General features: G+C 39.7%; 1 protein-coding gene across 3 annotated transcripts; it reads left to right on the forward strand.

Annotated features, from left to right (window-relative positions):
* The first annotated feature begins 9,993 nt into the window (after positions 1-9,993).
* LOC131332288 (cytochrome P450 81Q32-like) lies at positions 9,994-17,542 on the forward strand. 3 transcript variants are annotated; one of them, XM_058366428.1, is made up of 3 exons: positions 9,994-10,899; positions 14,999-15,039; positions 16,625-17,542. In XM_058366428.1, the coding sequence occupies exons 1-3, from the start codon at positions 10,026-10,028 to the stop codon at positions 17,237-17,239; spliced, it is 1,530 nt and encodes a 509-aa protein (XP_058222411.1). In that variant the 5' UTR covers positions 9,994-10,025; the 3' UTR covers positions 17,240-17,542. The 3 variants fall into 3 exon arrangements, with proteins under 3 accessions (XP_058222411.1, XP_058222410.1, XP_058222409.1); XM_058366427.1 differs by lacking the exon at positions 14,999-15,039 and having other exon boundaries at positions 9,994-10,940; positions 16,625-17,538; XM_058366426.1 differs by lacking the exons at positions 14,999-15,039; positions 16,625-17,542 and adding an exon at positions 12,336-13,106 and having other exon boundaries at positions 9,994-10,940.
* The last annotated feature ends 262 nt before the right edge of the window (positions 17,543-17,804 follow it).

The raw sequence follows: 17,804 nt of genomic DNA on the forward strand, positions 1-17,804 counted from the left end.
TTGCATCCTTTCTTTAAATTTTGTTCGTCAGGAGTTGGTGTCGCTTGACACTTTTGTAGATTTTGTACATCAGGTAGTACTTCTACTATTCTGCATGTAAAACATATTTTCTTGCGAAATTTTTGGTTGGTGTGTTTGAAGTGTGAATTTCATTAATCTTAGGAAAATTTCGCTACAAATGAACAATTTTGAAAATTAACAATATTTGAGGACATAGATAACAAAACAAAGGAAAACGGACACTGAAACATGGATCAAATCTTGAAATGGTTAACCAAACGAAACGATTGGCCCTCAACCCAAACTAAAATAACTTCGCCCTCATGGCTTCTCCACAAATTTCCAAACAAGTGTTAAGAATAGAGGGACAGAGGGTAAGAGATATTTGGACTTTTTTTTTTTTGACCAGCTAGAAATACTGATATTATATATAAGAAAACAATACAATAAAAGCGGACACTACCGGTCCGAAAATACAGAAACAACAAATAAACACAACAAAACCAAAAAAGAAAAGTCGACGTTGGAGCCAGATCCATCGAACACACTCGTGAAAAAGGGTTGTAGAGGCCGATGTTGAGAGGCCATGTATGAATACAGAGCGGATCCTCCTGGATGACTCGCCGCACCAACTCGAACTTGTCCCACTGCAGACTGAAGGTAAAAGCCGCCGCAGACGCTGTCTTAAACTAGTTTTAAGAAACCAGACCTAGAACCCTAGATCTGGCTCCTAAGTTCAATAATGAAGGGGAAAGTGGGAGGTCTCAACTCCAGAGAGTCTCGACCACCTCATTGAGAGGAGAAAATGAAGGTAGATGGTGGAAAAAGAGGAAAAAGGAGGAAGGAGGGCGGGGAAGGGGGGGTGGGGGAACCGGCCACCCCCGAGTTTTTCTCTCTAACTCTGCTTCCTTTCTACACTTCGCTTTTTTTTTTTTGTTGTTACTTTTCAACGGAGTAAGAGTTTTATATAGAGAGACAAATGGTAGTCATAATTTCTTCAAAATACAATGCCAATTGCCTACAAAGTCAATCTTCACAAGCCGTTCAAAAAAAAGTCAATCTTCACAAACAAAATAAATCCACAAAATGCAAAATATTGTTTTTTTACTATACAAACAAATTTCATACTCTATCCGTCCTAATTTATTTGTCTATTTTATTTTTAAATAGATAAAATTTCCTTTTTACTCTCGTATTTTTTGAAAGAAAGTAACTTTTCAAAAAAAAATTGAAGAACAAATATTGGTAGGTAAAATACTTTAGGTTACTATAATATTCCCCTATCCTCATTTTTTTGGTTCCAGTTAACACTATTTGCCGTCCCACAACTATTCTTCGATTTCAAAATCAAATGGACAATATTTGACGAATTCCCACTTTTACCTTTTCTTTTTGGGGAATTTTTAGGCCGGCCCAAAAACTTAGGCTCGGTCTTCATTTAGTCATGTACAATTATTTGTATTTTTTATTCCAACTTTGCCCCTTCACGCGCATCAGTGCACAGAACTAGAGAGCATCTAGTATAGAAAAATTATCCAATGCTCCATGAGCACTGGTGCACCATTAAAACATTGTTTAAATTTCAAAAAGTCATATCTTTTGTTGTAGATATTTATTTTTTTAAAAAATTATATTTTTGGAACCTACTCGACGATATTTACTAAACAAGATCCATATTGAATATGAAATTATGAAAGGTTAAAAAAATACCATTTGCTATGAGAAAATTCTATGAGAACTATTTCTATGAGAACTGTCCCTACGAAAACTGTTTCGGACAAAAATACCCTTAGTTATATGAACTGGCTATGAGAACTGTCAATTCTCATAGTCAGTTCTATGAGAACTGCTAGTTTTCATAGTCACTTCTATGAGAATTGACTATGAGAAGTGACTGTTCTCATAGAGAACTAACTTTGTGAACTGGTTATGAGAATTGGACTATGTGAATTGGCTATGTGAACTGAAAAATACACAGTTCACATAGTCTTACCACACTCTAAAATTCACAGTTTTCATAAAATATATATAGTTCTCATAGAAAATATATGGTTCTAATAGACAGTTCTCATAGATAATACACAGTTCTCATAGAAAAATACACAGTTCTCATAGAAAAATACTCATTTCTCATAAACAGTTCTCATGAATAACACACAGTTCTCATAGAAAAATACACAATTTTCATAGAAATACACACACGAAAAAAAATTGAACAAAAACAAAAAGGTAATCAAAATCAAATATAGTTATAAATGTTCTAAGGGGAATTGTGTATTTTTTGTGTAATTGAATTTTTAGGTAGTTTTATGTGCGCCAAAGCCTTGCTATACACTGATTACAATTCAATTGCTCAAATAACTTTGGAGAAAAATACCTTTGGCTATGAGAATTGTCAATTCTTATAGTTAGTTTTATAAGAACTGCTCGGTTATGTGAACTGAGTTATGAGAACTGAAAAATACATAATTCAAATAGCCTCAACACACACTAAAATACATAGTTCTCATAAAAAATACATAATTCTCTTAGAAAATATATAATTCTTATAAAAAGTTCTCATGGATAATACACAGTTCTTTTCGAAAAATACACAGTTTTCATAGAAAAAATATAATTCTCATAGACAATACACAATTCTCATAGAAAATACACAGTTCTCATAGACAGTTCTCACAGAAAAAACACAATTCTCATAAAAAATACTCAATTCTCATAGACAATTCGCATAGAAAAATATACAATTTTCATAGAAAAATACACAATTTTCATAGACAGTTTTCACAAAAATACACAATTTTCATAGAAAAATACACAGTTCTCATAAAAAAATATACAGTTCTCATAGAAAAATACACAATTCTCATAAAAAAAATACACACAATTCACATAATTCACTAAAATACACATTGCCCCAACACACACAATTCACTACGCAATTCATATAGCCCAAATACACAAGAAATACACAGTTCACATCGCTCCAACACCTTAAAATTCACAGTTTACATAACCCCAAATACACACTAAACAACATAGTCAATAATAAAATCAAATAATAAAACTCATTAGAGAAACAATACAAATACCTATATTTTCACATTAAAAACAAAAATTAAACAAAAACAAATTACATGTTGGAGATGCTTTTGTTAGGCTCCATTTGTTTTGAACTATGGCTATAAGAACTGGGGCTATGAGAACTATATTTTTAGAATTAATTCCTGAATCATATTATTTCGGACAAAAATACCCTTGGATATGTGAACTGGCTATGAGAACTGCTCAGTTCTCATAGTCAGTTCTATGGGAACTGCTCAGTTCTCATAGAGAACTGGCTATGTGAACTGAGTTATGAGAACTGGTTATGTGAATTGCCAATTCTCATAACTAGTTCTATGAGAACTGCCAGTTTTCATAGTTAGTTCTATGAGAAGTGATTGTTCTCATAGAAAACTAACTTTGTGAATTGGTTATGAGAACTGGACTATGTGAACTGAAAAATACACAGTTTACATAGTCTTACTACACACTAAAATACACAATTCTCAAATATATAGTTATCATAGAAACTACACGGTTCTAATCGACAGTTCTCATAGAAAAATACGCAATTCTCATAGAAAAATACATAGTTCTCATAAACAGTTCTCATGAACAACACACAGTTCTCATAAAAAAAATATACAGTTCTTATAGAAAATACACACACGAACAAAAATTGAACAAAAATAAAAAAGGTAATCAAATTCAAATATAGCTATAAATATTCTCACCGCCATATTTTAAAAAAGTAATCAAAGTAAAAAAATAATAGTTCACATAGGAAATAAATTGATTTAGAATTGAATTTTTAACTGTCAAGTCTTATAATCAGTCTATGAGAACTACTCAGTTCTCATAGAACTGGCTATGAGAACTAGCTATGTGAACTGCCAATTTTCATAGTCAGTTCTATGAGAACTGGACTATGTGAACTGATTATGTGAAATGAAAAGTAAAAAGTTCACATATTTTTACCACACACTAAAATATACAATTCTCATAAAAATATATAGTTCTCATAGAAAATACACGGTTCTAATAAACAATTCTCATCGAAAAATACTCAGTTCTTATAGACAGTTCTCATTAACAACATACAGTTCTCATAGAAAATACACACACGAACAAAAATTGAACAAAAACAAAAAAAGGTAATCAAAATACACAGTTCTCATACAAAATACACAGTTCTTATAGAAAAATACAAAGTTCTCATAGAAAAAATACAATTCTCATAGACAGTTCTTATAAAAAATATACAAATCTCATATAAAATACATAGTTCTCATAGAAATTATACAATTCTCATAGAAAAATACACAATATATATATATATATATATATATATATATATATATATATATATAGAGAGAGAGAGAGAGAGAGAGAGAGAGAGAGAGAGAGAGAGGTTCATTTAGTTTCAAGAAAGTATTTATCAACAAAATCATATCTGCTCCTAAACAACAAAATTGGATTAAACAACAAAGCCAAAAATCATATCTATTCATTTGAGATCCAACAACAAAATTGGATCAGCGCAAGGATTGAAACAATTCAAAGAGATCTGTTGTTCAAAAAAAAAATTACAAAGAGAATTTCAATCTGTTAAAATCGAGTCAAAACGAGATTTGATAAATCGAGATCGATACTTATCAAAATCAAGTCTCCCGATGCTGGCAACACTTTCAAAACTCCAGTAAATTCAAATCTAGACTCGAGGAGCTTCAGTTGGCGATCATGGTCTCGTTGACCACCGTCGGTGATGTCGCGGAGGAGGACCGGGTGTGGTGGTGGCGGCGCGACATTGTCGAAGAGGAGATGACGGTGGCGGCGGTGGTCGGGTCGGAGCTATAACTATCTGTTGAAATGCAATTCGAAATTGTCGCGTCGTCGTCGTGGTTGCTGGATTTATCAATTGAGACACAATATCGAATCTAATTGAAAGCAATTGCCGTCGTCGGCGATGATGGTGTTAGTTGTAGACGTGATTGGGTTTGAGCGGTGAGATCTAATGGATTTGATCGGGGTTGGGTAAAGGAACAGGAGCATCAAATAGGGAGAGAGAGAGAGGGGTTTATTGTCTTGAGAGAGAGAGAGGAGGAGGAATGGCGAGATGGAGTTGACGATGCAAAATAAAAAGGGCAAAAAAGTCATGAGAATAACATATCCAAGCCATCCAGCTTCGGAAAAATATTTCAGGGTTGGGATCAAACCAAACCTAAAAACTAGGACCGGCCTCTAATTATCTATTTCTTTTTGTATTATCACTAACAAAAATAAGAAAAAACCACTTTGACAGTACATTGTAATGATTGAAGGGTAAAATAGCAAAATCAAGTAATAAAGCATGCAATGATTTTTTTTTGAACACATTCAATTCATTTCATAACAAAATCCGTAGGTAATACAATTTTGATCAAAAGATGCAAGAATGAGCCAAAACTACCCAGACTTCGACACAGGCACCCCGAAACAAGACCGGCGAAATCGCCAGATGAGAACCAATCAAGGTCTAGATAGTAGAGAAACCCAAACGAACCAGATCCCAGTTCAAACCCGAGAAGCGCATATGAAATCTGGACGACAAGAGCCGTTCACCGTAGCAGACCCCATCACCGAAAACAGCAACCAGACGAACCTCAACCCACCAACAACCATAGAAACAGGGCAAAGCCCTGGTCCTTATTCTCCCACCACCGCACCCCACCGAATCTGGGGGAAACTCAGACCGATAACAGACCGAACTAGGCCGGTAAACAAGCTGGACTGAAACCAGCCGAAAAAGAACTAAAAAAAAAAAACCCAGAGCCCCCAAGCCCAACCGCACACCTTATTAACTTACCGGGGGCCCACAAGAAGACCAGATCTGAAGACGCCGGGCAGGAGGCAAGCCAAAGGAGCCACCAGAAGCCGGCCAGCGGGGTCCTCGCCGTACTACCAGACCGCCGCCCCAAAGCTAGGGCTTGGAGGCGCAGACGGTGAGAGGAGAGAGAGGCGAGGAGGGACGAGGGGAAAAAGGAGAAGGTGGGAGGAGGCGGCGGTTTCCCCCCCAAGCGGAGATCTGGAAAGAGATTCTAGAGAGAGGTGGGAGTTTCTCTCTCTACAATGATGAGAGTGAAGGACGTAGTGAGTCTGAGTAGCATGCAATGATTATGTCTTCTTATGGAGTTGGAATTTCTAAAATGGACTAAAAAATGGGGTCGGATGTAGTTTTATGTCCCTTAAAAATTTAATTATTAAAATTGGACAAACAAATTGGCATAATCCCAAGGGGACCGATGAAACGGGGACGCTGGGCCCACTTTGGGGTCCCGTGTGAATGATCCGAGTTGTTCAACAATTTAAAAAAAAAAAATGAGTGGGCTAGTACGAAATTAACTAAATCCGATATTCTATTTTCTCATTCAAATTTTAAGATTAACACATGCCCGCAAACAAAACCAACAAGTCTAATGGTACAACAATTAAGAACAGATGTTGCACAGCAGTGCACGTGGCTATCCAAGTGTAATAAAAGTGGGTCCCATCTCTCCCCTCAATTCTACGGCAAATTGAACTTGAATCTCATGCGCAAACCCATTTAAGAGAAAATTAGATCAGAGGAAACTCTTCCCCAAATCGCCTCACGCGCAGACCCATTTGTGACTGAGTAGTGCTACCCTTTGCGCCCGCCTCGGGTCTCGCAAAGGTGATCGGAGCTGCTCATTTTGTTCAAAATATGTCGTTTAAGGTCCCTGAAAAAAATCACCTCAATCCGATATCGGGAAGGGTGTTTACGAATCATCCAACTTTGCTTCAAAATTTAGTCTAGGCTGTTTACGAATCATCCAACTTTGCAGGCTGTTTAAGAATCATCCAACTTTGCTTCAAAATTTAGAATTTTGAAGCAAAGTTGGATGATTCGTAAACACCCTTCCCGATATCGGATTGAGGTGATTTTTTTCAGGGACCTTAAACGACGTATTTTGAACAAATGAGCGGCTTCGATCATCTGTGTGAGATCCGAGGCGGGCGCAAAGGGGATCTGTGCGCAGCTGCTGTACCAGTAGCATTTTTGTTTGTGACTGCCACGTGCATTGCTGTGCAACATCTGTTCTTAATTGCTCTACCATTAGACTTATTGAAAAGTGTAGGGAAACTGTACCGACGGCCGCGCGCGGCCGATCCGAGCAGTTCAAAATTTTTTAAAAAAAAAAACGAGGGGCCCAACGCGAGAATAAACGGCATCCGATGTGTGTAGGGTGCTTGATCTAGACACCCTATTTTTCGTGTATATTTTTTTTAAAAAAATTTTTGAACGGCTCGGTTCGGCCGTCCGGTGGCCGGCGACGGCCGTCGGTATACTGTCGGTAGGTTGGTGTCAATGCAAATAGCATGACTCTACACTTTTGGTCGGTACACATAGGATTTCCGTTGAAACAAAACTGGAATGCTTGGGACTGTAGAGAATTTCCGCAGGATACTGTACGGAAAAACCCAGCCATACGGACACCACGGGAGATTCTCTTGCATGCCTTGCCCAGTTGCCTTGACTGACGGAGCTACAGAGTCGCTGGCTCAGTGGTACCACAAGTAGTCTGTGGTGTCTCCACCAATTATTTTCCCCCTCCAATCTTTATCCTATCAAATCCCTAGTCAGAGTTACCCCATCAATCAAGTCATTGGGTCAGGGTTTGGTTTCGTCCTTGGAGGAGGCGTAGCCGCATAACTCTATGTTCCTGTTTGATTTCAATCGCAAGATTGCACACATTGCACAAAAATATCCGAACACTTTTGTGCAATACCGCAGCTTAAATGTAGATTAGCGGAGAGGGAAGCGAGGGAGAGATACCTGTGAGAGAAAAGAGATGGGGGTGGTGATGTGTTGGTGGTGGGAGGGGCGGGTTTGGGGTTGCTCGTCGGTCGTGGTGCGACAAGAGGAGAGAGTGTGTGAGATGGAGGAGAGAGAAGAGAGAAGATCGCTGTGGTGGTGGGGCGGTATTGGGGTGGCTGTCGGTGGTTGTGCGTTGAGAGAGAGAAGAGAGGATATCGTGTTTGGAAAAATTGTTGTGAGAAGTAGAGAAGTGGACCCCTTAGCTTTGCACGTAGGATTGGTTTAGAGGTTGGTTTGTTGGAGGTCCTGCTGATAGCAAAATTGCTTCAAACGTGCTTGGCAGCATCTCGCATTCTCTTAAATTGTCTCTAGTGCTTTTCAGGTGTAACCCCGTACCCTTACATTGGATTCTTATTTTCCTTCTCTCTCATCTTTTTACAAACTCGTCTTCCCAAGGAGAGAGTCCGACATAAAAACCTCCTGCCAAGCCCACCTAGAATTCCCATTTTTAGGCCATTTTCACCTTTTGAAAAAGCCCCTCAACAAGCTCCCAGCCAACTAAGTAAGTTCATTTTGGACTTGGTCTTCTTGAAGGAATAGGAATGAGTGCCAACATAATTGAGATGTGTTCATATAATCTTCGAATCAAAGGCCTTTATTGCTTCGTGTAATTCCTTCCCTATCATTGTCGATCGCTTTTCCTGATTAAGAAAACAAGAATTAACGTACACAAACACACACAGAACTTTACCAACAGTTTCACCCATGCACCAGTCTAGTACGAAGAAAACCCACCCAAGTTCTCTCTATACTCTCTATGACTATGAGTACGAGTTATACAATCTCAGTTCAATAGAGATTTGCATGTACAACTCAATCATGCTTGTAATTTAATCCAGGCCTTCTCGACTTAAGTTTGTATAAGCCTGTGTTGGCTGCAACAATGCTAAAGATCATAGACAAGTTTAGAAACTTGTGTGTATCTTTAAACTTTTGGGTGTTGACATGAGGAAGACCTGAGGATGACACGACCCCATAGATTTTTTTTTCCCTGGGTGTGTATTGGTCAGACTTAAGCCTCATTTGGCTTTAAAAGTAGAACAACAACTTTTTTTTTTGTCTTTATTCAATTTTTTTTTTGTATTTGTTAGTTTTGCGTCAATTTTTTGTGACTTATTGATGAATCGGAAAAGTAAAATTTTTGATCGAAACTCATAATTTTTTCAAAAAAACAAGAATAAGTAAAAAAAAAGCCGACTTATTGACTTATTTTTATCTTTATTCAAAAAATTATGAGTTTCGATCAAAATTTTTTACTTTTCCGATTCCTTTTGTCGAGACGAATCAATAAGTTACAAAAGTTTGACGTAAAACAAACAAATGCAAAAAAAATTTGAATAAGAACAAAAAAATAAAGTCACTCAATTTTTTAATTCAAACCCACCCTTATGTTGGCCCGAATATTTTTGGGGCTTGAGGCGAACTTAGGGTTGGTTTCGGGGGCCTAGACTTTGTTCGTTTTAAGTTTTGAAGGAGGTTTGAGTGGAGAAAGATAGACAGAGAAGATGTATTAGAGATAGTGCGTAGGGGTTTTATGAAGAGTTTTAAGGTGGGCCGCCTGTTGAGCTTATGTCCAGTGACGAAATCCTAATTGTTTTACACTAATTTTTTTAAAGAGCTTAGGGCAGCCGGCTATTCAGCCTTTGGCCAGAAAAACGTCAAGTTGATACCGAGGACGACCAATACTGAATGGGTCATCTTCTCTTCAAGAAGATGGACAATCTCACCAATTAAAATCTGTTACTCTATACCCACTAATTGTTGCAAGTTTACGCAATCTATACTGATACTATAATTAATACTCATTGAATCAAATCAATGACGAAGGGTTGACAGTTAATTAACAGAGATTACGTACGTGTAAGAAGTGCATGCGTTCATTCAAGACTGACATCGATCATTTCCGACTTGGTTGAATATTTAAACAACATCAAACCAAGCCCGATGTCCTAATCATAAATGGATTAGAGAGAATACTCTCTCCAATGATCGGAGAGGAGCCGGACTCCAACCAATCTTCAAACTTATAAAATAATAAAAAGAATGAACCACATTTCTTTCTTATAAATGGCCGGACTAATTAGAAGGAAACTGGCAGAGGCCTAAAATGGAGATTTTTCAGGCTTTGCTCTACATCGGTTTATTATTCTCCTTCTCTCTCGTCTTCTACAAACTCATCTTCCCAAGTGGCAGAGTCCAACATAAAAATCTACCACCAAGCCCACCTAGAATTCCCATTTTAGGCCATTTTCACCTCTTGAAAAAGCCCTTCCACCATGCCCTGCACAATCTCTCCCAAAAATACGGCCCCGTGTTCTTCCTCTGGCTCGGGTGGCGACCCGTTTTAGTAATATCTACTCCCTCCGCCATCGAAGAGTGCTTCACGAAAAACGACATAATATTTGCAAACCGACCATTGTTTCCCTCCACAAGGCTACTGGAGAAGGGTTCTCTTGTAATGAGCCCTTATGGCCCTTACTGGCGCAACCTGCGCCGGTTCGCCGCCAGTGAGATTTTCTCGTCAGCGCGGATTCAGATGACTTCGAGAATCCGCGCTGATGAAGTCAGGTGTCTGGCGAAAAAATTGTTCGCCAGAGGAAATCGCAAACCGGCGGAGGTAAATTCGTTGTTCTATGTGTTGACCTTTAACATAATGATGAAGATGGTTTCTGGGGAGAGGTACTTTGAAGGGGATGAATTGGAATCAGAAAAGGGGAGAGTTGAGTTCAATGACATTAAGCAGACTTTTGCTCCACTAAGTGGGCCTGCTGTGGGTGATTTCTTCCCTTTCCTCGAGTTTTTGAGTAATGTAATTGGGAGGGTGAAAAGTGAGAGATTGCAAAGAAAGAGGGATGCGTTTATGCAAAATCTGGTTGATGCACAGAGAAGAAGAAAGAAGAGGTCTTGTCCAGTTACAGAGGAGGGTGATGAGAAGAGGAAAAACATCATTGATGTTATGCTAATGTTACAAGAATCCGAGCCTGAATTTTACACTGATGCTGTCATCAAGGCCATCATAAAGGTAAATTAAACCTAAAACTCTCTTTTCTTGCTAACTTCAGGGTGTTGGGGATTAGTTTACGCACACCTAGAGTAATTCCAAGGGACACAATTCCATCATCCACTAGGAGATGGTCCCTTTGAGGTTGGGGCAAAGCCCCGAATAGTATGGATTGGCACGGTAAGAGTTGATATCATCCATGAGGTTTTGAACTTGAAACCTACGAGCAAGCAAATCCTTTAAGTTTGCTCTCACATGAGTCTCAAATTCGAAACCTCCTAGGTTCTACCAACTCTTATGGGGTTGGTTAGTCATTAAGTGACTTTGCTTCGGTTTTAAATGGGACTTTGCTGGGGGAAGATTGGAACTAGTTCCCAGATATTCATCAACATGTGCGCAAATTGATCCGGACCATGTGAGTTTTTAAAAAGAAAACGTTGTAGATCTTCAAAGTAGTAATAGCTAGTGGTGGAAGCACTAACACTAGGGAATGACTTCGGTGTCTCCGGTCATTTTGGGGACACCATAACTTTTGGCATAACAAAACCATTATGAGTATAACCAAAACCTATTATGAGCATAACCAAAACGTATTATGAGCATAACCAAAACCATTATGAGCATAACAGAACAATAGCAAAGCATAACTTATTTGTTATGCCTTGGTTGGGTTTGGTTATGTCTTGGTTGGTTTTTTAGATATTCCTTGGTTATACCTTGTTTGGGTTCGGTTATGCTTGTTATGGGTTTTAGTTATGCTCATAATGGTGAAGTTATGTCAAAAATTACGGTGTTCCCAAAATAACCGGGGACACTATAGCATCATCCTTAAGTGTGGAAAGTAATAAAAAAACAAAGGGAATGACTTCGGTGTCCCCGGTCATTTTGGGGACACCGTAACTTTTGGCATAACAAAACCATTATTAATATAACCAAAACCTATCATGAGCATAACCAAAACCATTATGAGCATAACAGAACCATAACAAAGCATAACTTGTCTGTTATGCCCTGGTTGGGTTTGGTTATGCCTTGGTTGATTTTTTGGATATTCCTTGGTTATACCTTGTTTGGGTTTGGTTATGCTTGTAATGGGTTTTGGTTACGCTCATAATAGTGAAATTATGCCAAAAATTACGGTGTCCCCAAAATGACCGGGAACACCATAGCATCATCCAACAAAAGAAAAAAGAATTAAGAAGAAGTTTCTTACCAATTATTATTTCAACAGTAAGGAAAGAGAGATTTGTTTGGCACCGGGGGAATAATATGATGCCAATGTGCAATGTGACACATACCATTGTTACCTCAAATAAGAGATTCCAATTTCTATAGAATGAAAATTCAGATTTTGCAATTTTTCCTTGAAAGCAAAATAATTCACATTTTTCTAGTGACTATGGATTTTTCATTCAGATGATGTTGGTTGGAGGAACAGAGACATCAATAACTACACTAGAAGCAGCAGTCTCATTTCTGATCTCACATCCAAATGAGTTCAACAAGGCAAGGGATGAGATTGATTCCAATGTTGGACAATCTCGACTAATGGACGATGGCGATCTCTCTAAACTCGCATACCTTCACTGCATCATAAACGAAACGCTCCGGCTGGGTCCCGCGGTCCCATTGATCCCCTTACACGAATCATCAAGAGAATGTGTCGTGGGAGATTTCAGTGTCCCCAGCGGCACCTTTTTAATTGTCAACACTTGGGCTTTGCACAATGACCCTGGGGTGTGGGGTGACCCGACCCTGTTCAAGCCAGAGCGGTTCGGTGGTGTGGAAGGGGAAAAGGTCGGGTTTAAGTTGATTCCTTTCGGGTCGGGTAGAAGGGCATGCCCTGGGGAAAGTTTGGCCAGGAGGCTTATAGCTTTGGCTTTGGGAACTCTGATTCAGTGCTTTGATTGGGAAAAGGGTGAGGAAAATCATGAGGGAGGTGGAAATGGAAATGGAAAGAGAATGGAAGAGGAAAAGACGATGCAGATCGTATTTCGGCCTCGTAAAGCTTTAATGGATGCTCTTTCTGAGTTGTGAAAGTTCTATTTTGCTTGGTACCTGCTCCAAGTTATATTCTTGGTAGCCAAGCATTGCCTTGTTGGCTAGGCCTACTACTAGTATAAATAAGGGTGCAATCCTCCTTGTAATTAATTCAATTATTCAATAAAATAAAATTCAGAGTTCTCTTTTGTTTTCCTTGTGCGCAAGGTGTGCTCGTGGATTCGAGTGTTTATCTCATTCGAAATAGTATGAAAACTATTCTCTTCGTGAATTTTGCTGTGTCAAAGTTTATGCAATACTTTTAATTGAATCATATCAGTGTTTCAATTTACTGTGCACTGTTACTTGAGAAAATCTCAACATTCAATCGTGACCGTCTCAACATTCAATCGTGACCGTCCAAAAGTGTTTTGGATGGTAGGGATGTTAATGAAACTTTTTCGGGGAAGAGTCATTAAAATCCTGACTTTCCAAAACATTTTTGCACTGCTGTGATTGGCATGCTGTTTACAGCACCTCCATAAATAAGTATATCTCCTGTTACTTATGGTTTCATTTGATATTATGAGCACATTAAATTCGTGAAACTTGCCAATACTACTATACTTGGTAGGCATTTTTCCCATTCAAAGCAAACAACGTCCTCCCCCGTTTGGTGAGGGTTATATCTTCCTAGTAAGATTTTGGTTTCCTGTTTACTCCCCTCTCCTTGCCTCATCGCAAGCCTATCTCCAGTATTCTCCACCATTCACCCACCCTTCCATAGACCATCGCACCTTCTACCGCTGCCTCTGTTTCTGAATTAATAGACGACATCAGGTTTGGGTTCTCGCAGTTTGGAGCTCTCATTAGGAGATTGAAGCATGCTGCTACATATCGAAGTCCTCAGGTCAGTGACTGCAGTGGCGTATTTTAGATTCAAGATCTTCGGCATTTTCTTTTAGTTCTTTAGGTTGTTTGAGTTCTGGAATATTGATTTCAACTATGCTTCTTTGTCAGTTTTGATTTGACTCACACTGTTGCCAAACTTGATTTCGGTCTGCTTTGCAATATGCGTCGTAGAGCACGAGGCTCATTTTAACTGCGATTTGTTGATCGTGAGAGTGTGTTAATAAGAGGTGGGTCTGCAGCGTATTTGAAAGTTGTTCTATTGGAATATTTTGGTTCCTTGTTCCAAAAATGACTTCAACTCTCCTCCTCCAAATAGACCAATATATACCACTTCCTCAACAAATGAAGCAAAACAGAAATTGATGTTGGTGCAAACCCAGGAAAAATCCCATCGTCTTGTTATTGTATACCATGCAAACGAAGCATAATAACGAGAAATTTTTCGGTGCCAGGTGGGTATATCCCACGTAACATGTCCGCAATATCTAATGACGTTGGTGCCAATTCAAATGTCAACTTAAAACTGATCCATGAGGAGAACCGATACGGTAACTATGATTTTTTGTTCAAGAAGGTTGATTACTTGATAGTGTCACCAATGAAATCTTTTCTGTATTAATCATTGTTGCAAGTTTACGCTATGCCATCATACTATATAATATGCCCATCAAACCAAATCAAGTCAACGACGGAGAAATTTTGCAGTTGGGTACTCATTGTGTCCTAAAAAAAATTGTCCGGTCCACAAAACAAGAGCCACATAAAATGTGGCTGGACTAAGCAGCAAATTGGTAGAGGCAAAAGATGGAGATTATGCAGGCTTTGCTCTACATTGGTTTCCTATTCTCCTTCCCTCTCATCTTCTACAAACTCATCTTCCCAAGTAGCAGAGTCCAACATAAAAATCCACCACCAAGCCCACCCAGAATTCCCATTTTAGGCCATTTTCACCTAGTGAAAAAGCCCTTCCACCATGCCCTGCACAATCTCTCCCTCAAATACGGCCCTGTGTTTTCCCTCCGGTTTGGGTGTCGTCCCGTTTTAGTAATATCAACTCCCTCCGCCGTTGAAGAGTGCTTCACAAAAAATGACATAATATTTGCAAACCGACCACTGTTTCCCTCCATGAGGCGACCGGAGAACGAAGTTGTGTCTTGATGTTATGCTGTTGCTAGAAGAATCAGAACCTGAATTCTATACAAATGCTGTCATGAAGGGGATTATACTGGTAAGACCTGAATACTCAAAAATTGGCTTATATATTTTGCTCCAGTCAAGATGCAAATGGAGGGTCAGCATGGGTGTTGTCCCTTGTCCTGCTGACCGTCTAGTTGTCGAGATGGACTGTCCGGATGAGGAACAACACCCATGCTGACCTGAAAAGGTCAGTAGGATCCCTGGATTCGTCAAGATGAATAATATCCGTTCTAACTTCGGCCTCATTTGGCCTAAGTACTCCAGTCAAGATGATTAATATGCGTCCGAACATGTGATGGAAACAAATTGATTTCGTCTAGATCCTATAACCCCTGGCATGTGTTAGAGATTTTCAAAATAAAAGAGTCGTCGTCTTTTTGGTTTTGGAAAATTCCTTTGTTTCCTTAGAATGCTTGTTTTTCCTCTTTGTGAGCTTTGTCCCACATTGGTAAGCTGAGAGATGTTGGAGTGGTATATATTAGGAAACATTCCTAATGAAAGTAACTAATGATCTAGTGTGGTGCAGCCCTTTGGTGCAAAGCACCATACCGGCAGAGCCGGTACACACTCACACGCGCGCGCGGCGTGCATTGTGGTGCTTTAGCGGCGCATTTTGCACTTAGCGCTAGGCGCCTTATTGGCGCCATTTCTTATTGCGAGTTGGCAGTAAGGTGGCGCTGACGTGGATGCCGCGTATCACACGCGTGGCAGGTGAGTCACACGGAGTGGTTCCGATCGGGTGCAACTCGAGCCTACGGATGCGTTGGTTCGTAGAGTTGCGATCTTAGCCGTCGGCTGCAAATGGGCTCGATCCAACGGATTGGATCAAATCCGATTGGGTGTGAGTGAAACAGCACACCAGTTCGGTGTGACTGGGTGTGACTGATCGATCTGGACCATAGGATCTGATCCAACGGTCAGATTAGATCGGGTGCATACCCATTCTCAATGGGTGCGTAGTGGCCTATAAATAGACCACTACTTAGCAGAATCCAGTGCTCATAATATACACACATAATCCGAATTTCTCCTACATCTCTCTCTATATTTTCTAGCATTCATTCTGCGTTCTGTTTTGCTGCAGAAAATAGAACACAGTGGTTCTCGGTTCTTGTATTCGTTCAAGCAGATATTCTGTCCGTTTCGTTAGTGCAAACGAAAACGGAAAGAACTTCAAGTTCAGGCTTCGATTTATCTTGAAGGCAGGTTTGCTGTAACCCTTTGCATACCGGTATTGGTGGGGGCAAATACTGTCTTTAGGAAAGCGACATAGTCGTGACTCGAAGTGTATTTCAGCATTTGTGGAGATTTCGCCAACAGTTCAGAATTGCAGCAGCCAATTTTCCAACAGCATGGTGGTCAACATATGCGACTCAGAGGTTTGTTCTTTCATAGGTCTCGGGTTCAAAATCCTCCTAGGTATTGGTCCCTAGAATTAGAGAAAATGCATGTAAATTGATCCCGACACACTTGAGTTATACATACGGAGGACAAGTTCTTGATCTTCAAAGTAGGACTAGTGGAGGAGGCTAGGGATAACTTCATTCCAATTAACGGTGATCAATAACAACTGTGGAAGCTACCACATTTCAGTAACCGTGGCTTTTTCTATTCAGGTAATGTTGGTAGGAGGGACGGACGCATCAACAACTACCCTGGAAGCAGCAGTCTCATTTCTGATCTCAAATCCAAATGAGTTTAACAAAGCAAGGGATGAGATTGATTCCAATGTCGGACAATCTCGACTGGTGGACGATGGCGATCTCTCTAAACTCACATACCTTCACTGCATCATAAATGAAGCGCTCCGATTGGGTCCCACGGTCCCGTTGAGTGTCCTACACAAAGTGTCGGAAGATTGTGTCGTAGGAGGTTTCACAGTTCCCAGTGGAACCATTTTACTTGTCAACAACTGGGCTCTGCACAATGACCCAACGTTGTGGGCCGACCCGACCTTGTTCAAGCCGGAGCGGTTCAATGGCCCCGAAGGGGAAAAGGTAGGATATAAGTTTGTTCCATTCGGGTCTGGTAGAAGGGCTTGCCCTGGGGTAAGTTTGGCCATGAGGGTTATGGCGTTGGCATTGGGAACTTTGATACAGTGCTTTGATTGGGAAAAGGGTGAGGAGAATTCCGAGGGAGGTGGAAATGGAAGGAAAATGGAAAATGGAAGATTGATGCCGATCCTATTTCGGCCTCGTAAAGCATTAATGGATGCTCTTTCTGAGCTGTGATAGTTTATGCAATACATTCACCCACCCTTCTGTTGAAAAGTAAGCTTGGTTTAGGAATGAATAACAGGTGTTTCTACGGTTGGTTTGGAGGCTTTGTGGATAAGCCACATATGTTGACTATCTAGTTTTGCGATTGTATTTTTGATACGAGTTGGAGATAAGAGTAATCCAAAACTCTGACTCATTCTCTATCTATTTCCTTATATAAGCGTCTGTGTAATGAAGCAAGTAAGGGAGTTGAGTGAGAGAAAGAAAGAGAGACTTGTGAGAGTATTGTAATCGTTTGTGTGCTTTATCAATAAAAGTATGCTTACAATTGTGTGAATATCTCCTCCTCCCATCAAACTTATTCGACTTCCCGACGCCATTTTATCCGTTGCCCCTCTTCCACAGCCTTCCGCCGACCATCACACTTTCCAGTACTACTGCCTTTCTTTTCATTAATAGAGGACGTGAAGTTTGGGTTCTTGGAATTTGGAGCTCTCTCGTTAGGAGATCGAAGCATGCTGCCACATATCGTAGTCCTCATATTGCAGAGTGAACGAGTTTTTTCGACTCAAGATCT

The sequence above is a fragment of the Rhododendron vialii genome, chromosome 7a (genome assembly GCF_030253575.1).
Source record: "Rhododendron vialii isolate Sample 1 chromosome 7a, ASM3025357v1".
Taxonomy (NCBI): domain Eukaryota; kingdom Viridiplantae; phylum Streptophyta; class Magnoliopsida; order Ericales; family Ericaceae; genus Rhododendron; species Rhododendron vialii.

What these genes read in the sequence shown, in the direction of transcription:
- LOC131332288 (XM_058366426.1), top strand. Translation starts at nt 10,026, where the DNA reads ATGGAGATTTTTCAGGCTTTGCTCTACATCGGTTTATTATTCTCCTTC. An exon ending in TCATCAAGGCCATCATAAAG is followed by an intron (nt 10,941 to 12,335) that starts GTAAATTAAACC and finishes TTTTTCATTCAG; the next exon opens with ATGATGTTGGTTGGAGGAAC.